At 39.0% G+C, this 25,407-nt stretch overlaps 1 protein-coding gene across 1 annotated transcript in view; it reads left to right on the forward strand.

Annotated features, from left to right (window-relative positions):
• Positions 1-25,407, forward strand: part of CPA6 (carboxypeptidase A6) — a 279,958-nt gene that overhangs the window by 227,424 nt on the left and 27,127 nt on the right. Inside the window, exon 8 of the mRNA XM_012663144.1 lies at positions 498-588. Coding sequence (XP_012518598.1) covers positions 498-588 — 91 coding nt within the window. The remainder of the gene's footprint in view (positions 1-497; positions 589-25,407) is intronic.

Below are 25,407 nucleotides of genomic sequence, written 5' to 3' on the forward strand. Positions count from 1 at the left end.
ATCCAATTGAAAGAAGGACTGAATAAGTCACAGAAAACAGAGCCACAAATTTCCAGAGCAGGAAGGAAGCTTGGTGGTCAGTCAGCTGAGTGATTCTAAATGGGCAAAAGAGGGCTTCATTGCTTTCCCAGTCAGAACACCAACCATTTGATTTCCTTTTTGTGTTTGGCTTTTGCATAAGATTTCATGTAAATAAAGACTTCTCTTTCCAAATAAATTGTAAAAAAACAAAACCACTGATCTAATCCAACCCATTCAATTTTGCCTGTGAAGAAACCAGGCCAAGAGAAAACAAGAGACAGGAAATTTATGGCAGAAATTGGAGCATGAACCTGGGTCTCCACTGCTAATCCAGTCCTTTTCCCACTCCCGGGGCTTGTCTATTCACAGAACTCTCCCCTCAATGGTGTGACTTGTTGCCTGATTGAGCTACTAAAATGCATGTGAATAACCTTTTAAGTATTTTTCTCTGCACCTGTTTTCTTAATTATGTCTAGGATCGATTTTGGAGAAAAACAAGGTCAAGGAACTCAAGGTTTCGCTGCCGAGGAGTCGATGCCAATCGTAACTGGAAAGTGAAATGGTGTGGTAAGTTTGGGACTAATTGGGATTCAGATCAGAAGGTTTCCACAGGTTTTACTCTGCAAAATGATGAGCCCATTAGGACTCTAATGGGAGACTCATGTTTTCCTGTAAGTGAAAACCTAGCAGCGAAAGGCACAGATATGTGCATTATAGCTGTAATTTGCAAAAGAAAATGAAATGGTTCTTTTCTTTAATACATAAAAATCAAGTTAAATCTGTTGATTCAATCTTGAATGTTGGAAATTTAAATAAGAGCAGAAAACTGAGGAATATTTTTCATTCCCATCATTAAAACGGGAACCATGGTTAGTGGTAAGAATCTGGTTAAAGGTTTTCATCCTTTTCACACGAGTAGCACGGATCCTGCCTTCACCTGTCCATGCTGGTCAAAGCTGTCCAGTCCTTGTCTAGAACCTACCAATCTGCTGGTCATACATTTATTGGCCACTCACAAGGGGAATGTATTTCTGCTGCACTCCGTGTGTCACTGATACTTACCTTTCAAGTAAAGGGAAGATGTCATTTTAAGGAAGAAATCCCTTTTACAGAATAAAGAAGCAAGCAAGTACCAGGGCGGGAAATGAGAAAATTAGCCACGGCTGGTATATTTGCAGCAGAAAAAGCAGGAGAGGGAAAGTATTGTCAACATGCAGTTTTAAGGAGCTGCCCTTTTCCAGAGTGTGTCCTTACTCCCTCAAAATACAGACCCTTGTATAATGCAAAGCTTCCCAGTTTAGTCCCTTAGAAATGAGGGTTATCACGCATGCACTCATTCTGCTATGTGTGGGGTTCTTATGAGATGCCAATCCTCCCATTCCCACCAGTGTCAGACAGAATAACTGGGCAGGGGCTTAGCCTCCTTCCAAGTGTCCCTCCAAGCAGCAGACCTCAGCCAGTTAGAATTGGCAAGTAAGAACACGCCATACAGCTCTAAAATAAGACAGACATGCTTTGATTCTACCATTACTAGCTTGGTGATTTGGGCAATTTTTTCTAATCTATGAAAATATAGTAACAACCACCTGGTGGGGTTCTTATAGGGACTGAAGGAATTTACATACATGAAATGTTTTATTTTGTTCCTAGCTCCAAACACAGGTTTCTGTATCAGTGACTCATCCCTTCTTCCCTGACCTCCACAACAGCCAATTCACCTCTGAGCCTCAAAGCAATTGGTGAAACAGCCTCTGTCCTTCAGGCGGGTGTTGTGATGATGACAATGATTACTGATGACAATGTAAACTTAAAAGTCCTTGTGTCTATGGGGGAAGAAAAAGCATTGGCTAAATACTATAATGTGATAGTATAGATGGCTGGATTTGGAAACTGTTTTCTCCAGCCTGGACTGAAACAGCAAACATGTTCACATTAACTCCCAAAATCCACTAATTTAAAAAAATTTTCATTTTCCCTTCTGTCTGAGGGGTCCATTTTGCATACTCATCACTAAGGGGAGGTTTCACTAGTTAGCAGGGACTTGGATCCGTATGGATGTCATCTGTGAGCCTGCAGTCATCCGTGTGAGTGCACTGGGTGGTAACACTAGCAGGCCAGCCGGCTCTGCCTGCGTAAAGTTAGACTCCTGTTTATATCAGGTTGCAAGTGAGTCTTGTGTCCCTGTGTTCTTCTTCCTTTACCAGCTTGCTTCCTTCATACACAGGCCCTCTTTGATTTTTTAGTTTCAACTGTAGTCCCAACTAGAATTCCTTTAATTCTTCCCAGTTTTAAATAGTTCTGATTTTTCCTGTGAGTCAACATTCAAGATATTCACTTTTAGGTATATATCCAAGAGAAATGAAAACATTTGTCCACATAATGGCTTGTACATGAATAGCAGTATTCTGCACAATAGCCAAAAAGTGGAAACAACTCAAATGTCTATCAACTGATGAACAGATAAACAAAATGGGGTATATTTATACAATGGAATATTATTTGGCCATATAAAAGGATGAAGTACTGATAGATTCTGCAACATGGACGCACTTTAAAAAACATTACACTAAGTAAAAAAAAGCCATTCACAAAAGACCAAATATTGTATGATTCTGTTTATATGAAATGTTCAGAATAGGCAAATCCGTAGAGATAGAGAGTAGATCAGTGGTTGCCAAGAGTTGGGGAGAGGGGGAAACAGGGAGTGATTGCTAACAGGCAAAAGGTTTTTTGGGAGATGATGAAAATGTTCTAGAATTAGATAGTGATGATAACTGTGAATATACTAAAAACCATTGAATTGTATACTTTAAAAGGTACAAGCTGTTATAAAATTTTTAAATTTCTATTTAGGAGCAAGTTAGGCACTTATTCAAACATAATAACTCTTTTAGAACACTCGGGAACACTCAGTTACCTGTTGTAAATTGTAAAATAGATGTAATATGGAGAAAATCATATATTTTTAACAGCCCAACCACGCATGCCCTTTCTATATATGCCCTTCTCTTGCCACCATCCTCTCACTCTATCCAAAATAAGGAGACCTGTTCTGGTTGGGCAATTATTTTGGTGGATCACCTGGGGTGAAGGGAGAAACCACTACATAATGGTGGTTTTCAGCCAGTGCCTGTGAAATAACAACAGATGGCCACTGGCCTGCTTTCTAAGAGGTTGGTTCCTCCAGCTGAGTGGCTTTTGTTTGGTGAGAGCAATGCTAGCTGAGAACCTAAGCTGAATTGTGCTTAGGAATTGCAGAGACCAAATGTGGGGCAAGGAGAGGGAATACAAAGAGAGATAACATTGCTAGACTGTATAGAAAGGGACGTTGGTACTCAAAGACGCCAAAGGAGGATTTTTAATTAAATTTTGCTGTGAAGTATGTAAATTCTCTTCAGTGTTTCATAACAACCACCATAGGTAATATTCAGTACAATCTATTTCTACTAAGAGTAGGGGGCCCAGAGAAAACTCCCCCTTCACCCTCGGAAGGTTCACTGAAAATCAGCTGACAAAAGACAGATTAATAGAAGAAAAGGCATACAAATTTGATTTTAATGTGCATACCATAAGGGAATCCCTTTGAATTATTTATTACCCAATAATCCATTAGGGTACAGATATTTATAAATCCTTCTTTATAGGGGAAGGAGAGATGGAGGAAATGTGGCGATTTGAGGGATAATAAATGATTTTTAGGGAAATTCAATGGGCTTGAAGAAGATGCAATAGCCTGAGACAAAGTCTTTTGGCCCCCCAAGCACACAATGGTTTGTGACAAAAGTCTGTCCAAGTGCGTTGGCAGACTTCAGTCTTTCTTCCTGTGATATGAATTAAATTAATGAAAACTCAGAGAAGGAACCAGAGGTAATTGTTTTCTTCTTTGGCGGGTCTGGACTTTAGGTAAATAAGGAAGTAGCAGACTAAAGCTTCTTCCAGCATCCGCTGGTCTCCAAGGACCTTTAATTTAAAATGATCAACATGCTAGGGTGCCATATTTTGGAGTATCAACTTCTGAGCCCCACCATAAGGGTTTGTGGAATTAGATCTGCTTTGTCTCAATCTAAGAGATAATAAGAAAAATCCAAAGTATTTTTTCCTGTTCTTACACAGTCATGCAATACAACAGTTCTAAGACCAGATGTGTAGAGGTTTTATCCCCCATGCACCAAGCAATTCTGCAGCAGACACCAGCTGGGTGTCTTCTAATCCAATTCACTTCTGATGCTATCTACCTGGAGGTGGCATCAGGTCCCACAGGTTCAGGTCTCCATCCCACCACACTGCCCTCCAGTTCAGATGCCTGTCACCAATCCCAGGTTATGACCCATTCTTCTGACCCCCTCCTCTGGTTTGACTAATTTGCTAGAGCAGGTTGCAGAACTCAAAGAAACACTTTACTTATGTTTACCCATTTATTATAAAGGATATTACAAAGCATACAGATGAACATCCAGATGGAAGTGAGGCACAGGACAAGGTATATGGGCAGGGGTGGAAGCTTCCATGACCTCTCTGGGTGCACCACACTCTAGAAATCTCCATGTGTTTAGCTATTGGGAAGCTCTCTGAACCCAGTTCTTCTGAGTTTTTATGGAGGATTCATTACATAGGCATGCTTGATTATCGAGTTGATCACCAACTTGATAATTAAGTTGATTACCAATGGCCAATGGTGATCAACTTAACCTTCAGCCCCTCTCCCCTCCCAAATATTATATATATTTGGGAGGGAAGATATATATTAAATTGATTATATATACATATTGCTTTTATTATATATTATATAATATTTTTTTCTTATATATATCTCTCACAATATCATAACAGGGGTGTGATGAAGTGCTGAGACTGGCTTCACAGTAAGCTCAGGGTTAGAACTAATCCACATCAAATTTTCAGAGGCGTGGAACTCACAGCAAGAAAGTACTGCCCTGTAAGAGTGAATTTCTATCACTGGAGATTTAAAGACAAGATCTGGACAATTTCTGGCTGAGAATGACATGTTACTGGGGTTAAACATCAACTGATCGGTTGAACTAGACTCTTAAGATTCCTGCCACCTCTGTTAGCGATGATTCTAGCATACACTAATATAATTTTAAATCAAAACAAATGTATTGAGTACCTTCTATTATGCAAGGTCCTATAAATTGTATCAGAAAGTCCTGAAAGATTTAATGAGTTCACATCCAACACCCAAGAAATTATTTGGGATGCTGGAGAAATAAAAAGGGAAAAATCTGTTGGCTGATCCTGTTTTTTGCTTTTTAATCAATTTAATATAAAAAGATATATTAATCACCTAATATTTGTGAAAGTTGGTAAAGAAATTTTACAACTGGAGGATCAGTGAGCTAAATTATTATGCTTAGTGGTGCTTTTTGTAAAAGGAGTTAAGGACATAGAATCCTAGAGATTTAGAAATTTAGATCATAAGGATTTGCTCACTGTTGTTAGCTAACATTTTTTAAGGATTCATTATGTGCCAAGCATGTGCTAAATGCTCAACGTGAAATTCTCGTTGATAGACGCTATAATTATCCCTATTTAACTGGTGACGAAACTGAGAAACAAGAGTCAGAGAAGTTAAGACACGTGCTCAAGGTTACCAGTTAAGTTAGGATGCAAAGTCAAATCTGACTGACTCCAGTGTCTGTTTCTAACCATTAGTTTGACTCCTTAGGGATCGACTGGCCATGAGTGATCACTGTTAGGCCACTTGGTTAAAGAGTTAAACAGTGTATGACTGCAAAGGAGTAGTTATGGTAACAGAAAAGTAATAGGAGTGGGAATGTTCTATTCAAAATGAAACAGCCAAGAAAAAGTGAGAGATTGGGGATGTATCGGGAAGAGGAAGATTCCCCAGGTGCTATCTCTGATCTTGGGCCTCTGCATACCATGCAGGCAGTTTGAAATTACAAACACAAGTGCTGGCAGACATATAGTTGTGAATTCTCCGGGGAGACTTTTTTTTTCTTCCCAGCCAGAGGTTGGAATTTTCTTGCTTTTCTTGTTTTTCTTGATTTTCTTGTAGCACACACTTTCATTGAAAGTATCCCACTTTGAGGGTCTTGGGTGTATGTCTGGGTCTTGCTTTCACTCCCTGCAGGCTGAGGACCCAAATCCTGATCTCCTGCCTCCGCCACATGTGGCCGTTGAAACAAGCCGCCAGGTCAGAGGTCAGCAGACCCCCCAGGCAAGCCGGCACCTTTTGCTTCGGCTCTGGCAATTCTCATTCCAGCTCCTTCTTACGCTTGTACCCTCAGGAACATTCCTGAGAACTCTGCCATGTATTTAAATTGATTTCTTGATCATTTAGATGTGTTTGCGGCAGGAACTTTTATCACAAATCTGCCACAATTCCATCATATTGCCAAAAAACCCAGGTCTCATTTTAGACATTAACACTAATGAGAATTAGTGTTGGCCTGGCTTCTAGATGATGGATCAGGGCCTTCTGTTATCACCAAAATGTGTCTAAAACAATCTTACCTGCACCTGATCACACAAAACCCGTGATTGCCAGGCAACTTTCTTTCTTCTTTGCTGCCTCCTTCAAGTAATAATATAAGAACAATAATATCACAGTTTCAAAATAAAATTATGCAGCTTTAAGATATTATTTCTTATTCTTATTTTAAATGTTGCCTTTCAAATTCTGTATAACAGTCCTTTTGATATTTGGGGAGAGCTGACAATGAATGTTGAAACTTAGGAAGAACTGGTTTTTAATGATGTTTCTGATTTTATTCTGTGTTTTCCTTTTAAGTTTCTCTTAGAATGAAGTCTGTAGTGCATGTTATGGGTAGGAACTCTCCGACCATTCCAGTCCCTTTCTAGTGTGCCTTCCTATACTACTGAGGCCAAAAAGATAAAAGCTTCATTTCCTAGCATCCCTTAAGCTAGGGATCTGGGTGTGACTTTGGTGCACTGACCTGAGACTTAGAAAGTAGAAGAAACATGGAGGTGGCATCTCTGTCCCTGCTGTCCACCACCGCCATCAGGGTACATGGTGTCCCTGAGGCAGCTTTGCCTTCTTGGCTCTTCCCTGAGTGTGCTGCTGCTGCTTCATCTTAGAAGAGGCAGGAGTCCTCTTGGTAACCTGTGTCATGGCTCTTAAAGTCATCCAAGGCTCAAACTGGAGTTTCTTTCCCAGTGGCTCCTAAAGACATTTTTTTGCTCTACAAAAAATTTTTCACTTAAACTAGCCACAGTGGATTCTGTGCCCTTTCATGAAACCTTAACCAATACGGAGTCTTTTTTAGAAACATTTCGTTTCTTAGTTTATATCTATTACTTTGGCCAAGAATTCTACTCTTTCAAAAGCTTTATCTGACGTTCAGCTGAATTTTTTTTCTTTATATTCATTCTCGCTATTCTGTCACCTCTTCATATTCTATTGCCATCTACCATGCTAATTTGTCCTTTTAAAATAATGTACCTATTAGAAATATTAGTAGGCTATTATCTCTATCTCCTTAGCATTACTTAGCTAGAGAATATATTAATTCCTTTCAGCACTCCTCTAACTCATCAACCTTGAACACGTTTTTGCAAACTTCATTCTTTTCAGGATAGAAGATCACAGGCTAAACTAAAAATCCTTTGTTTCTAAGATTTAAAGAAAATACAAAAAGCTTTCATTTTCTTCTTTTCCTGTTCAAATATATTTTCCAGCTAATACACCACTAAAAAGAGCTAGTCTGTTTTATCTTTTGTAGAGTCACTCTTAAATTCTTTTTTCCTACTCTAAATACTGATTATATGCAAAAATCATTTCATCTCCCTGTTTTATATTTCATGTTCCTTATGCATGACATGCCCAAATGCTTCTTAAAATGAACTTTTTGTAATCACAGATTATAAATAATGCTTGGAACAAATTGTGTGTGTGTGTGTGTGTGTGTGTGTGTGTGTGTACACAAAATGGTATATTGTTTTATTTCTCTGATCATTCTTGTGAGTAAATATGGACAATTTGCATTTGAAGAACCATATCTAGGTTATTTATAACATCCATTCCAACATCATGAACAAATAACCTTTGTTGAAATTTTTGATAATGACGTTACAAACAAAATTAAAAAACCTTTACAGCTTGGTTTTGTAAGTCACTGAAGTAAGCAGCATGCGAAAATGGTATTTTGAAAAGAAGCATGGAGGAGGTGGCAGAATCATTCCCTTGGCTCTTGGGACACTGAACTACTGATTTTTCATTTGATATTGATTTTTAAGTCCAATAATTTTATTGCACCTGTTTCAGCAGGTAACACTCCCATGCTACTCAATCTTTAGGAGGCCTCCCGTCTTTCCCTGGGCATATGAGTAAGGTTTTTACAAAGCTTTTATCTAATTCTGTTTCCACTATTCTGGTTGCTTTTCAATATTATTGTATTTCTGATTTCACTGGAAACAAACTACATCTCTCTGATAATTTTCCTCCAGCTGTATCATTTGCATTTGAGAAGCCATGTTATTTTTTATTTTCATAAATTTCATGCATATCTAACTGCTTTGATTTTTGGGTCTTTGCTACCATTTTTAATATCTCATAAGCATTATAGCATTATTTTCCTTCTGGGTCACTAATGCTATTAAATATTTTCCTTGTTTTCAGGTTCCCAATTCCCTTTCAATTTATTATATATGATTGTTTTTAATCCAAACTCCTTTTGAAGTAACTTTTCTGTTATTAAAACAATCTCTTTTGAATGCTATTTTTACATGCAGATATAGGTAAATGATGATATTCTTTTTATCTACCACTTTTTGTAATTGTTCAAAAAGCTATGATATGCTGAATAATGAAAAGAAACAGATGGGCAGTCACCTTGCCTTTATACTGTCTTCCAGAACAGCATTTCCCAAATTGCACAAAACCCTAGTGAATTTTAAAACTCTAGTGGACTAGAAGAAGTGAGAAGATGCCCCAAAAAAAATAACCTACATTAATGATAGAAGTATTTTTAAAATGTAAAAAAAAAAAAAACAAGTTTTCTTTTTTTACAATGTAAGAAAAAAAAAAACACATTTTATATAGTTGTCACCTCAGAGGTTATCAGATGCATGACTGAATTTAGTCATTTATTGAACTACTATTTATTGAGCTGGTTTTTGGGAAAACAGCAACGAACGAAGCAAAGAAAGTCAAATCATGAAACATGCCCTGAAGAAAATCATAACACCAGGAAAGAGATAGAGAGTGTCAAGGATGGGAACGGATTAACTATTTTAGGTGACCTAGAGAAGCCCACTCTGACAAGATGACACTTGAGAAGGGAAGAGGTCTGGGGAAAGAGAAATGTAGGTAGAAGGAATAACAGTGTAAAGGCCTGGAGTTGGGAGCATCTTTGTTGTGTTTAAGGAGAAAGGAGGGCTTCGTGCCTGGAGCTGAAGAGGAAGGGAGAGGGGAGTAAGAGGTGAGTCAGAGAAGTAGACAGGGGCAAGAAGATGTAGGTCCCATGTCATAGGAAGGATTTTGGAATTTGCTCTGAATGGGATGGAAACACATGGGGCATTTTGAAATGAGGAGCAACATGACCTTACTTTTTAAGAGAGTCATTCTGGCTACTGCATTCCAAATAGATAGCTGAGGGCCGATATTTGGATTTAAATTATACTTTCTCCTTTGAATGCATTGTTTTCAAAATACAATAAAAAAGAATATTATTACCCACATCTTTAGAGAACCATAGCATATACCACAATGAACTCTAAATATAAGTATATCTTTATCATATAAAGAATTTTAAATGTTTTTTAAAGTTACAAAAATAGAGATAAGCAACCATGTGAAAAAAATATTTGCAGCAAGCTGGGTGCAGTGGCTCACACCTGCAGTGCCAGCCACTCAGGAGGCTGAGGTGGGAAGATTGTTTGAGACCAGGAATTTGAGGCCAGCCTGGGCAACATAGCAAGACCCTGTTTCTAAAAAAAAAATATATATATATATATGTGTGTGTATATATATATATATTTGTAGCAAATATAGCAGAGAAAGTTTTATTATCATTTTTATATAAACACTTAAGAATCCAACATTACATAATAAAAATAATTTTAAAAGTTTATATAAAATGTGAAGAAAAACTCCAAGACTCCAGTAGGTTAAAAAAATTTAAAAAGCATAAAGTCACAATTCAAGAAAATAAACATAAGAAAGTGGGCAGCCTCCTGGTAATCAAAAAAATATTAAAATAAAACAGCATAGCATTTTATCTATTATATTACTGCCCAAAATGTTTAATATGATAACCTAAACTGGAAGCGATGGTAAAACTGAGAGGGCACATATGTCCCGCGTCATGAGAAAACAATTGGGGGAGACATGTCAGAAACATGATCCATTCCTCCATTCATTCACATACATGGGCTAAGCACCTTCTATTTGCCACACTCTGAACTAGGCACTTGGGAAGCAGAGACAAATGCCACAGATTGTCTGTCTTCATGAGGTTTCAAATCATTGAGGTTAGAGTGGATAAAAAGAGGGAAAAGAGACAAAAGGAGAGAAAGACGGAAAGAGGGAGAAACAAAACCAATAGGGTATACAGAGAGAAAGAAAGAGAGATTTATGTTAAGGAATTGGCTCACACAATTACAGAGGTTGGCAAGTCCAAAATCTGCAGAGTAGGTCGGCCAGCTAGAGACCCAGGGATGAGCCAATGTTGCAGTTCCAGTCTGAAGACAGAATTCACTCTCACGCCAGAGGAGGAAAGGGGTCACTCTTTTTGTTCAATTCAGGCCTTTAACTGATCAGACAAGACCCACCCACTTTATGGAAGGCAATCTGCTTTACTCAAAGTCCGCTGATTTAAATGTTAATCTTATCCAAAAATACCCTGACAAAAACATGAGGAATGATGTTTGACCACATTATATGGGTGCCGTGGCCTAGCCAAATTGACACATAAAGTTGACCATCACAGATAGTATGGTAGAAATATATACATATATAAACTCATACATACACATACATATACATACTTGATCAAGTCGGAAAAGTCTTCATAGAGGAGATAACAGCAGATTTGAATATTGAAAGTATATTTGTCATCAGGTAGACTAAATTGTGGGACAGAAGATAAATAAAGCTAAGGATGCAGAGTCAAGAGGGCATGCCAGGTAGGGGACACAGGTGGAGGCCATGAAGAAAATATGCAGCATGTAGCAGTGTGGAGTATGGTGAGGATGGTGGAGGCCCTGCATGGCTGGGACGAAGGATGACAGAAGCACTGGTGAGAGGTGAGGCACCCGAGGTAGCATGCATGCCGAGATCCCATGCCATGCTGAGCTCTGTGGATTTTATTCTAGAAGCTATTGTAGGGGAGAAACAAAAACTTTCCCTTTGTCCCTTGATGGTTAACTGAAAGATCAACTCACAATAAGGTAGATTAATAAGAGAAAGAGATTACAAATTTATTTACCATGCACACAGGGGAGAATCACAGAGTGATTACCCAATATCCCAATGGGATCCAGAAGTTTATTTACCCTCATTTTAGAGGGAAAGGTAAGATAAGAAATGTAGATAATTCTCTTTTTTTTGAGAGAGATCTGTGCTCTGTCACCCAGGCTAGAGTGCCGTGGCATCGGCCTAGCTCACAGCAACCTCAAACTCCTGGGCTCAAGCGATCCTCCTGCCTCAGCCTCTCATGTAGCTGGGACTACAGACGTGTGCCACCATGTCCGGCTAACTTTTTCTATTTTTAGTAGAGATGAGGTCTCTCTCAGGCTGGTTTCCAACTCCTGACCTAAGCAATCCTCCCACCTCAGCCTCCCAGAATATAGGTAATTCTGTTAAGGGGCAATAAGCTGTTACTAGGGAGGATGAATAGATACTTGGAAGAATGAATGGATGGGGAAAACAGACTGACTTGTAAATGATTCTCTTTGGAAATTAAATTAACCTGAGAAACAGATATTATCTTTAAAATGCATTGGACCAGGTCTGGTTGCATTCTTGATCTTCTTTCCTGCAGTATTTTGAGATAACAGGGAAGAGAAAGAAAGATAATTGTTCTCCTTGTTGGGTTTATCTGTTTTTTATGAAGATAGAGGGAAAGCCCCTTCCAATGCCTGTTGATCTCTAAGGACCTTTAATTCAAAATACTCTATTTCAAGAAGTCATATTTTGTGGCAAAATTTCCTGAGCTCTTTCACCATGCTATTCAAACTGCATTATAAGAATGGGGGGTTACATCATAGAAAAAATTACAAAAAGTCATAGCTCACTTTCAGGGCTTATCAATTTCATTGAAAGATTTTGGAAGGAGAATTATTTTAGGTCAAAACAAACCCAAATATATAATTGAGTGAACTGTACAATTCACATGAATTTTTAAGATAAAAACGAAGATTTTGGCCGGGCACGGTAGCTCATGCCTGTAATCCTAGCACTCTGGGAGGCCGAGGCGGGCGGATTGTTTTAGCTCAGGAGTTTGAAACCAGCCTGAGCAAGAGGGAGACCCCGTCTCTACTAAAAATTAGAAAGAAATTAATTGGACAACTAGAAATATATAGAAAAAATTAGCCGGGCATGGTGGCGCATGCCTGTAGTCCCAGCTACTCGGGAGGCTGAGGTAGCAGGATTGCTTGAGCCCAGGAGTTTGAGGTTGCTGTGAGCTAGGATGATGCCACGGCACTCTAGCCAGGGCAACAGAGTGAGACTCTGTCTCAAAAAAAAAAAAAAAAAAAAAAACGAAGATTTCAAAGAAGTTCTGGTCTTACATTCTATGTTGGCTTTGCCTGTTAGGGGTATTTTGGTGGAAACATTCGACAACACTGGATAATTGGGAGCCTTTAAAGGTTTTTAAGGTGGCAAAAAACAACTGATCTCTGAGTGTCACTTGAGCAGGAGTGTCAACCAAAGGACTGATTAGGAAACTGCAGCAGGATCACAGTCCAGGAGGCAAAAAGCAAATGGAGAGAAAAGGCACTCATAGGAATGAGGAAACAGCGGCGTTCACTATGACACCAGGGAGAGGGAGAAGCTCAGAGGGAAAAGGGAGGCATCCCAGATGACTCCGTCTCTAGCTAGAGTACCTGGTGGACAGAGGCATCACCTACCAAGAGTTGGCACCTAGGAGGAGGTTGGGATTTGGTGGAAAACAGGAGTCCAATTTTGAGCAATGGATTTGTGGTGCTTGTAAGAACCTAGGGAAAGATAGACAATAGGTAACTGTATATAGACCTGGAGTGTTGAAAAGATCTCGTCTGAACACATACACTTGGGGCTCCTCAGCCCACAGAGCGTGGTTGAAGCTTTGCAGGCAGATTAGATTGCCCAGGTACCCGTGAATAGTGGAAAGAGAAGAAAGTCAAAGCAGAACCTTAAGCCTGTGCGTACCCTTTGGCCTAAGAGTTCCATTTTGAAAATACATTGTAAGGAGTATATACAGAAAAAGATGCTGACCACAGTGTTATTTGTAGTATTCATAATAAAAGAGTGAAAACAATCCAAATGTTGAACAACCAGGGCAATGGTTAAAGAAATATATATTCAGTTGGTGAATTTTAGGAAGCACCAAAAATGAATAAAAAGTTCATTTCTAAATAATAAGAAGCTTATCATATAATATTAAGCTTAATGCTGCCTATATAATTATTTTTTCACTGTGATTACAGTTCTATAAAATATGTAATGAATCTATATATGTGACAGATATGTGCATATGATATATGTACATTAAAATACTAACACAAGGGGAAAAGGAGAGAAAAAATATACTAAAATGATGGAATTGGAAGACTAGTATTTTTTCTTCTTTTAAATGTTTTCTAAACTTAACTTTAGAATTCATCTTTAAAGAACAAATTTATCTTTAATAGTATGTATTCTGCATTTATGTTTCCTATACAACCTATAAGTGGTCGGCCAAATCACCAATTAAGCTGAATGATTTTTTTAAAAAGATGCATATATTTAAATGAATCTCAAAGATAAATACTATTTAAATACAAGACTTTGCTACCACTATGAGGCTTTAAGTTAAGCCACTTGACTATACTACTCTGAGAATTTAGTAAAACTCCATACAGTCTCAGGAACCCTACAAATATTTATTAAGCACCTAATATATGCAGGCACTCAGCTTGAGTGCTACTTTGGAATGTTTCTTTAACCAGTATTGATCAAGGAAACAGATTCTAATTTTCTTCTTCAACTTTTTTTTTTTAACCTATCTATATGCAAATGATAGTTAAAATAAAAACACTATTTCTGACCACCTAACTTGGACCTATTGATATTCTTATAATTTTATTATACACCATAGTTCTATGTGTTGAGAGTGAGAGAGAGAGGAAATAAAATTTGAAGGATGTGGGAAAATAGGCAATATTATACATTGCTTCGAAGAGTGTGAAATGGTGTAACTTCTACAGAAGGGTGTTTGGTAATGTCCCTCAAAAAAATAATACATGTGCCTGTTAACTGTGTAATTAAATAATGCTTTTAGGAATTTATCCTATGGCTATATTCACATATGTGAGAAATAATATATGTACGAGGATATTCATAGCAGCACTCTACATGATAGTAAGAGACTGGAAGCATTCGAAATGCCCATCAACAGACGACTAGTTAAGGAAATTAGGCTCCAACTATATAGTAAAATACTATATAGCCAGAATGAGATAGCTATTTTATGTACTGATATGGGAGACTCTCCAGAATTACACACACACATACACACACACACACACACAGTTGAACAAAGCAGGAGAAGACCAATATATATTTTTTTAAACTACTGCTGTTTTTATAGAAAAGATTCTTTCACAGATGGATACAATAAAACTGGCTTTTTGCTTAAAAATACGTAAGACTATCCCTGGAATCACTCCAGGGATATCAGTAAATAATGAGAAAGGAGTGAAAATGATTGCTGCTGGGGAAAGAAATGGGTGGCTGGACAGACAAAGGAGAGAGCAATTTGCATGGCATAACCACGTATGTCCATTGGCCGTTCAAAAAAAAAAAAATTAAAAACAGTAAAAATGAGTCGACAGCCTTTTTTTGAAAAAACTGAAAATAGAATCTTAACTAAAATCAGGCTCCAGAATTCACTACCACTATTCAAAACACTCCTTCTCTCTTCATATTAGTGTTTTTTATTCAGCCTAATTCATTTGTATTAGTAAAACAGGGAGGGGAGAAAAAGAGACACTCATGGGTGGATAAAGAAATCATAGTAGACTCCTAACACCGCCCTTCCTCCTTGCCTCACTCACCACCCCCACCAAATGGAAACAGAGTTCCCACTTAATTACATATGATTTAATCTAATAAACACCATGTGCACTGCCCCTGCACCTCTGGCTTCTGGCCTCTGGCCTGCCCCATCACCTCTCCTGGTACTTCCCTAGAGGTGTTGACTAGGCAATAGACTGAGAGAAAGTTAACAGTTGTACACCAACTCAAAACATCTTACAAAAATATATTGTTTTATTATGTAGATAAATAGAACACATATATCAGCAAAAATAATGTGCCATATTTCATTAGAATGCAATATATTCGTTTTATTACACTGACATCTATTTAAAATGATGTTCTGGCATGTCATTCTAGCCTGCATAATTCTGAGAAAAAGATTCCAGAATGGGCTTCCAGCAAGTTCCACAATTAAAAAAAGAAATTGCACTAATTAATTTCATTCACCACCCCTAGATTGGGAAGGTACGTACATTGGCAACAACCAAAGACAAAGTAATAATATGATTCAAAACTATTGATTCCCTTCCCTTATTATTCATTCGTATTCCCAGTTATCTCTCTCTTCATTTGCACATATTTTAAGGGTACACCATCATGCTAGAAAACAGCATCATTGTTCAGGCTCTGGTGCAATCTCTTGTCTTTTATAATAACCTTAAATTATAATAACTGACCTTAAAATACAAACGCAAATGGAATTTTGATGTGATAGACTAAGAGGGACCTTGCTGTGGGGCAGACTGATTGACTCAATAAACATTTATTGAGTCCCTGCTATGAACGAAGCACAATGACGGGCCAACAGGAATAACATTCAGTTCTTGTTCTTAGGAATTAGCAGTCCAGAGAGGCAGACTGGCATATAAACCACCAGCTGTGATTTGAGGCCAAGTGAAAGCTGATAAGTAGAGTCATGAGGGCCACACTCCAAGAGGAAGGTGAGAATGGGAAAGCTGCAGACAGGTGGGTTTTTTTTTTCCCCCATGGCTTTAGTTTTTTTAGAGCAGTTTTTGATTCACAGCAAAATTGAGAGGAAGGTACAGAGATTTTCCATATACCATTTGCCCCACACGTGTATAGCCTTCCTGTTGTCAACATCCATCCCCACCAGGGTAGGGCATTCATTACAGTGGATGAACCTACATTGACACATCATTGCCCAGAGTTCCTAATTCACACTGAAGTTCATGCTTGGTGTGGTACATGCCATAGGTTTGGTCAAATATATAATGACATGTATCTATCATCACAGTATCATTCAGAGTATTCACTGCCCTAAAAATCCTGTGTGCTCTGCCCTCCCTCCATCCTCCCTCCCTCCAACCCCCGGAAACTCCTAATCTTTTTACTGTCTCCAGAGTTTTGCCTTTTCCAGAATGTCATCTAGTTGGAATCATACAGTATGTAGCCTTTTCAGATTGGCTTCTTTCACTTAGTAACACACATTTAAGTTTCCTCCATATCTTTTTATGGTTTGATAGCTCATTTCTTTTTAGTGTTTAATAATATTCCATTTTCTGGATGCGCCACCGTTCATTCATCCACTCACCTACCGCAGGACATCTTGGTTGCTTCCAAATTTTGGCACTTGTGAATAAAGCTGTTATAAACATCCCTTTGCATGTCTTATATGGATATAAGTTTTGAACTCCTTTAAATAAATTCCAAGGAGCATAACTGCTGGGTCATATAGTAAGAGTATGTTTAGTTCTTTATACAATTGTCAAACTGTCTTTCAAAGTGGCTGTACAATTTTGTATTCCCACCAGCAATGAATGAGAGTTCCTGTTGCTCCACATTCTCACCAGCATTTGATGCTGTCAGTGTTCTGGACTTGGGCCATTCTAACAGTTGTATAGTGGTATCTCATTGTTGTTTTAATTGGAATTTCCCTGATGACATATGATGTGGAGCATCTTTTCATGTACTTCATTGTATCTGTATATCTTCTTTGCTGAGGTGTCCATTAAGGTCTTTGGCCCATTTTTTAATCAAGTTGTTTGTTTTCTTATTTTTGAGTTTTAAGAGTTCTTTGTATATTTTGGATAATGGTACTTTATCAGATGTGTCTTTTGAATGTTCTCTCCCAGTCTGTGGCCTGTCTTTTCTATCTCTTGACATCATCTTTGACAAAAAAGTTTTTAGTTTTAATTAAGTCCAGTTTATCTGTTGTTGTCTTCATGGATGGTGCCTTTGGTCTTGTATCTAAAAAGCCATTGCCATAGCTAACATCATCTAGGTTTTCTCTTATTTTATCTTCTAGGAGTTTTATAGTTTTGCTTTTCATATTTAGATCTGTGATCCATTTTGAGTGAATTTTGGTGAAGGGTGTAAAGTCTGTGTCTAGATTCCTTTTTTTGTATGTGGATGTCCAGTTGTTCCAGCACCATTTGTTAAAAAGACTATCTCTGCTCCATTGTATTGCCTGACAAGGAGCTTTTGAGCTGAGGCTTCCACGCATGGAAGCTCTTTTGATAGGTTTCAAGGGAGGAAACAGAGAGTCTGAGCTGAAGGAAGAATATGAACAAAGATAAAGAGGTGTAGGAGGGAATGACAGAACAGGAATGGGCAAGTGAGGGCTGGGGCTGGGGGTGTTTGTGGAATGAACATAAGAAAACAAGAGCCTAGAAATGTCCAGTGAACAGGTACTCGCACACCATGCTGAGGAGTCGGCACTGACGTTATTGTGTATGAGGAGCTAAAGAGTTTGGGGGGAGGGGGAAAATAGCATGATCTATTTGTGTTTTAGAAAAGCACTCTTGTAGCAATATAAAGGATGGATTAAAGCATGAGGTGGTGGGGAGACCAGTTGAGAGGCCATGGTGTTGTCCAGGTGAGAGGTGACAAATGCCAAAACTAGGATAGATGCAGAGAGGAAGGAAAGGAGGAAGCACTGGAACAGTAAAGCCATAGAACATGGTGGCTGATGGAGGAGGGAAGGAGGGATGGGCTCACTGCGGAGTCGAAGAAGATGCCAAGATCTTTAGCAAAAAAAAATAGGTTCCCCATATATCCAGTGAAAGGGTTTTGACCAAAACCCAAAGAATATTAATAGAAAAAAATAATTTTTTTTTTGCAGGGGAGGTGTTTGCTAATCTGAATCACACCAATACATTCATTTATTTCATAAATACTTTAAGGGCAGTATGCTAGGCACAGGAGATACAAACATGAAAAAGACAATTCCTGCCCGTAAGATTGACAGCTTAGTAAAAATGCCCGTATATTATATTGTGATAAATGCTGTGTAAAGATAAATAAAGGGTGCATGGAAGAGTTCATTAGTGCCTTATTGCTGCTGTAACAAATTACCACAGACTTGTGGCTTAAAACAAGAGAAATGTATTCATTTACCATCTGGAGGCAGAAGTCCAAAATGGGTTCCTCCAGGCTGGAGGTGTGGCAAGGCCATGCTCCCTCAGGAGGCTCTGGGGGAGAATCCGTTTCCTTGCCTTTCCGGGCTTCTAGAGGCCACCTCTATTCCCTGCCTTGAAAGCTCTTCCTCTACCATTAACGCCTGTGGCTTGTCACCTTCTCTCTCTGAATCTGCCCTACTCTGCTCTATCACATAGCCTTTTCTTCTGTTGTAGTCAAATCTCCCTCTTAAAAGGATACTTCTGATTACATTTAGGGCCTATTGGACAATCCATAATAATCTCCCAAGATCCTTAATTTATCACATCTGTGAAGGCCCTTTTCCTTATTAGGTAGCATTCTGAGTTTCCATGGGTTAGGACCAGGCAATTTTTTTTTCTTTTCGTTTTTTTTTTTTTTTTTTTTGAGATGAAGTTTCACTCTGTTCCCTGGGCTAGAGTGCCATGGTGTCAGCCTAGCTCACAGCAACTTCAAACTCCTGGGCTCAAGTGATCCTCCTGCCTCAGTCTCCCTAGTAGCTGGGACTATAAGCACACACCACAACTCCCAGCTAATTTTTTTTTATATATTTTTAGTATATACTTTAGTATACTAAAGTATATACTAAAAGTATACTTTTAGTATACTCTTGCTCAGGCTGGTCTCGAACTCCTGAGCTCAAGCAATCCTCCTGCCTCAGCCTTCCAGAATGCTAGGATTACGGGTGTGAGCCACCGTGCCGGGCCTAGACCTGGCAATTTTGAGGGGCCATTATTCAGAGTACAGAAGGACGACCCCCAAACCAGCCCCTTCATCTTGAAGGCTATGGTGAGCCATTGTAAAGTTTTAAGCAGAGGAATTACACAGTAAGATTTGCATTTAGTAAAATTAATTTGGAACTTCTGAGGATACAGATTAAAGAAGAGCAGAGTCATGGGACCCCTACAATAATTCAGGAAAGGTTTGGCTAATATGATAATAGTTGGGTTGGGTGTATTGAAGGAAAATTAAGACAATGGCAGCCACAGCTCTTTGCAAATTATTGAATGCATTGGATGCTTTCTGGTTTGGGCAATCAAGTGTAATACTCCAAGATTTATAATACAAGAGGAGAAGCAGATTTGGGAGGGGGTCAGAGGACATTGGGCAGAGAAGGAAGTTTTACCTAAGGAAAAGTAAATTCTGAGAATTAAACAGTTTGCTTGCAGAATAAATTTTAGAATGTAGTCCATCCTTGGAGACTGCCCGTAAGAACAGACACAGAAATCAACTGAGTAACACAACTCTTCTTACTAAATTTTACCCTCAGATCTCTAGGACAGAATCTAAGGATGTTAAGGAAAAGTAAGTGTGTATTTACACTGGGATTTTTTTTTAACTTGGACTGAAACTGTAAGCTATCAATGCTATCATATGAAGAGTCTTGGCAATCATGCTCTAATCCAACAGTTGGATCTTTTTCCCACGACCACACAGCCAGCTGATGATGCCAGCACACTCCTGTGGTCAATTCCAAGCACCCACACACTAATATCACTTTTTCTCTCCCCTTTACAAAAGTATATCAGAGTAAATTAAGAGTTATTTATCAGGATAACCAAACCTGTTTTTTTAGTTAAATAATTTTATAACATGTAACTATTGTGAGACATGTCATAGTACTGTGTTACTGTCAATAGTATCTCATTATCTCAACACCACAGTGAGAACCACCATGTCGGTTCCCAAGTCCACCAAGGACAAGTCAGCCGGAGCGGTGGCATGCCTGTCACCAAGCTGACTAGCGGTGCAGTTGTGACTGGGGCCCAGCCTCATGCTTTTCATCCTCTTGTTGCTTCTGGTAGCCCTCCCTTCTTCGTTTCTTATCTAAAGCTTAGATTCCACTTTAGTTTATCATCCAGAAGGGCTAGGGTTCACAGAAGCAACAAAACCTTTTCTTTTTCTGCCCTTTATTTTTTAAGTGAAATCATATTTTCTCGAGTTCCATCCATCTTGAGTTCCATCGAGTCTCTTCTCTGCCATTACAGTTTCCCCAGGGCTTCCAGTCCCCCCTGCTCTCTCTCCCTCCTCCATGCTCTCGTGCACTCAGAGTCTACACTGCACACTTTACGATTATATTATCTCTTGCATTGTCTTGTCCTCTAATTTTCTCATATGTGCGTGTCTTGTCTCCTTTCTAGATTTATGAGGTCCTTGTAGAGTTTTACATCTCAATATTCAAAAACTAAAAAGGTGATACATGGTACGGAAGTTAAATCATTGAAGAGTTGAGTACAGAGATGTATGCTCTTTTATTTGACAAGACTGAAATCTCCTCTGTGCTCTGCACTGCAGAGATCTGTTCTATATTCTGCAGTTGTTCTGCATGTGAAGATGAGAAAGAGAATTTTGTCTCAGTTTCAGAAACAATATATTGGCTCCAGTAAACTAAGGGAAACTAATAACCTTTAGAGTCTCATATTAAAACATTAAGAATGATGGGTTTGATGCTTCTTGCTCCTTTCCACTAGAAGAAGTCTATTTTATCATCACTTCCTGATAGTAAGTCCTTTTTTCTGGTTTTTTCCTTGTCTCAATGCTGTGTGCTGATGCTCTAGCTTTCTGCTATCTTGATCTTCCACAGTACTGCAGATATTTCTGATCAGAATCTGTGTAATTGAGGCCAGATCTGGACAGGACCCTTCAAATAATTTATCCAACACAGCTACATAACGGCCCAAAGGGATTTACTGTTCAATAATATTTGTGAGCTGTGTCTTTGCATTTTAGTAAAACCTGGATAGTGCCCCAGAAGGCTATAAATAAAATGAGATGGTTTTAGTGGTCTTCTTTCCACCTGAATTAATTTATTTCCATGTTAGAGACCCAGCTACTCAGAATTCTGATTTTTATTTTGTAAAGACGGGGTTGATATAGGAGATGAGAGATAAACACTAGCAAAAAAGAGTGTTGAATGTGATATGCCATTCTGCTGCTGAGTCAATACTTAATCTGCAGTAAATAACATTGACAGGATGCCAATTCATAAACTAAACCATAATATGCTATAAAATATTCCCCTGTCTATTGTGTTTCTCGGACAAACAGCATTAAATCAAGGCATGACCCTTCTGAATATTATACAGTTTAGCTCATGTATGATAATAACAATGAAATAAAATGCTTTCTCATTTTATTATGCACCTAATATTAGTCAAACACTGTGCTAAACCCAACAGAGTAGGGAAATGGATACATATACAATTTTATTGCAGGATACTAAGTTTTTGACAAACACAAGTAAAGGCTGTTATGGGCACGTATAGGACAAGCACCTAACCCAGCCTAGAAGCATTGGAGAAGATGCCAAGAGGTCATTTCTGCTCAGTCTGTTTTGTTGGTCCTCTCCTTCACCCCACACTCTTAATGCTGGAATCTTGGTCTTGTTCAATCTTGGTCTTTGTCTCTTCTCTATCTACAATCATCTCCTTAGAGTCATCATCCCCCACCATATGCCTGTGACTCCCAAATGCAAATCTCCAGCCAAAAACTCTCTCCCAAGCTCCTATGTATAATATCTGTTAGCATCTCCATTGGGGTATTTGATAGACATCTCAAACTCAAAATATCTAAATCCGAACTCCTGATCTTCACCCTGCAAAATCTGCTCCACCCACAGCCATTCTCAGCTCAGTTGATGGCAGCTCCATCCTTCCAGCTTCTCAGGCCTAAAAGCATGGACTAATCTTTAACACCTCTCTTTCTCTTATACCCTATGTCCAACCCATTAGGATATCCCTTTGGTTTTGCCTTAAGAATTGCCCCAGATTCCAACTGCTTCTGATCACCTCTATTACTGTCACGCTGGTCGAAGCCACCATCGTCTCTCACCTGGATACTGCAGGAGCCTTCTAACTAGTTTCACAGATGCTGCCCAGCTTCCCCCTACACACACACACACACACACACACACACACACACACGCACACACGCACACTCACTCACTCACTCACTCTATCCTCAGCCACAGTGAACCTTTTAAAATGTAAGTCCCATGATGTCAGTCATTGGCTCAAAATGCTGCAGTAGCTTCCCCCTTTACTTACACAAGGAAGTAAAATAGCCTATAAACTTCACCTGATCTGGGCCCCCTTGACTGTCTAATCACATTTATTTCTGCCATCCCCTCACCACCTGACTCCACCACACTGGCCAGGCATAGTCCTGCTGGAGAGTCTTTGCACAGGCTGTTCCCTCTGCTTAAAACTCTCTTCCCCGCTCCCATGGCTGACTCCCTACAAGTCTGCTCAAAGCCAGCGTCTGAGAATACCCTCATCATCAGCTTTATCATTGCAACCCACTTCCCTAGTATTTCTGATCTTTCTTACACTACTCTCCTTTTTCTCATTTCCATGGCACTTTTCTCCTACACGGTAGAAGTCTCGCATTCACAGTGTTTGGTGTCTTCCCCTCCACCACTGGAATTGAAGCTCTACAAGGCAGAAACTTTTGGTTCATTGCTGTATCCCAGCATGTGAGACATGGTATGTGCATAGTAAATACATGTCAAATAAATGGAAGTACCAACATGTAAGCAGTAGCTGGAGAGAGAGATTGCCGAGGAATATGGCTCAGAGCAGAGCAGTTGGGTACCCCTTCATTTAAAGGACTAACAGAGGAAGAGAAGCCCATAAAGGGGACTGAAAAGGAATGAATAGAGAAATTGGAAGAAAAGTATAAGAGAACAGTGTGTCAAAAGAGAAAGGAAGGCCGGGCATGGCAGCTTATGCCTGTAATCCTAGCACTGGGAGGCCCAGGTAGGAGGATTGCTTGAGCGCAGCCTGAGGAAGAGGGAGACCCCGTCTCTACTAAAAATAGAAAAATTAGCCAGATGTGGTGTTGTGCACCTGTAGTCTCAGCTACTTGGGAGGCTGAGGCAGGAGGGTCACTTGAGCCCAGGAGTTTGAGGTTACAGTGAGCTATGATGACGCCACTGCACTCCACCTGGGGTGACAGAGCAAGACTCTGTCTCAAACAAAAAAACAAACAAACAAACAAAAAGAAACAAAACAAGGGAGGAGAATATTTCAAGCAGGAAGTCAAGTCCTGTGAGAAACCAGGTAAGAGAGGCCCCCTGACCTTCCTGCAGCCACAGCCTCATTTCACTGCTCCTCATCCCAGCCTGTCCCTTTTGTGGCCAGTCCCTGCTCCATGTACTTCTGCTTTCTCTGCAAGTTCCTTAAACCCTTCCTGTTGTGAATGCCCCTCTCCATTCACACAAATCTCTGAATTCATTCTTTGGAGGAAAACTCACCAGCACACAACTATAGTTTCGATGCAATCTAGGAGGATATTCCATGGCCTTATTTTCTCTATGACAACACTTAGTCATGAAATTATCACTCTGTATTTTGTTGGGAGTAAGCAGAAATTTGTACTCATGTACATAAACAATTTGAGACTCATCACCTGTATACAAAGATTGTTTAAGTACTTCATTTCCTTTCTGAAACTTAACATTTGTTAAAGGACTTATAACTTAGGGAAAGTTCAGAGTTCAGATATGAAGTTAATTCAAGAAATATTTAGGTGATGTTATCAGGGACCAACAATCTTATTTGATGACATTTTGTTGTGGTGCTGCTGGTGACAACTCTTGTACATCCTAAGCCTTCCATGGCGATGAACTGTTTAATTATTTAATCAGTGACCTAAATGTTGATGAAACAATCCAAGGTGAAATCACCTTCCCTGAGCAGGGTTAGCACCACTTACTCATTTAATTAACATTTAAAGGGTAGTGAGGGTGTCTATTTTGCTAAGTACTAGGAAACAATAATGCATAACCTCTATCCTCAAGAAGCTCACCCTCTAAAGGAGGGGAGAGTCTATAAAGAAATAACTGCAGTACTACATAAGTGCTACCAGATTTATAGCCTTCTATAGCCAAACACAACTACATCTAGAAATAGTCTGTATTCTATATTCTGCCAATCTTCCCACATCATGTTGGGTCTGTACTGCACAACCCAGTCTAGTATGCAATGTTACAATATAAAGACCCCAAGCCTACTCAGAGAAGGTTGGTGTTGGATCTAGTGAGAATTCTATGGATAAGGCAAGGTCAAGAGGAGTGTTTCATCGTCGCTATATAACCAACAGACACAAGGCAACATGCATCACCACTCACATCTTCACCTGTATCCTGAACGCTCTCCACTCCAAAAAGGAACACTAGCACTGACCCTGTTTTCAGTACAAGATGGTTATCCTTCTTGCTACTCGATCTTGAAGGAGAAAATCAATGTTTGGTTTTTCTTTCCTTGTAAAGGATAAAAGACAGTAATTCCCACCTTCGGTTAGTTGAAAAACAAGTCTCTAGCCTCTATGAAATTGAGTAGTAGCTTAGAAATAGTTACAATCTACAGAGAGGATGAAAATGAGATTACAGATTCTTTGATTGTCTTCTCCTTTGACACTTTGAATAAAGTAATTTTTCTTTAGAAACTTAGAATGTTTCGTTATTTAGAAGAGGTCTGATTTTCTAAAGAAATGTCAGTAGAGCTGTTACTTGCTATCCCAAATATGAAATAACTATATTACCTTCAAGAAAAGTTATCAGGAATTTTTATAACTCTCAAAATACTGTGTTTATATAGTATATTAAATATAAAAATTTGCTCAGTGGGTCATATTTTTTTAATTTCAGTATAAGGATACACATGTTTTGGTCACATAATTTGCTTTCCTACAGTTTAAGTCGAAGTTATAAGTGTGTCCTTCACCCAGTTAGTGTACATTGTATCTGTTAGGTGTGAATTTACCCATCT

The sequence above is a fragment of the Propithecus coquereli genome, unplaced genomic scaffold (genome assembly GCF_000956105.1).
Source record: "Propithecus coquereli isolate 6110/MARCELLA unplaced genomic scaffold, Pcoq_1.0 Scaffold8, whole genome shotgun sequence".
In the NCBI taxonomy this organism is placed as follows: Eukaryota; Metazoa; Chordata; class Mammalia; order Primates; family Indriidae; genus Propithecus; species Propithecus coquereli.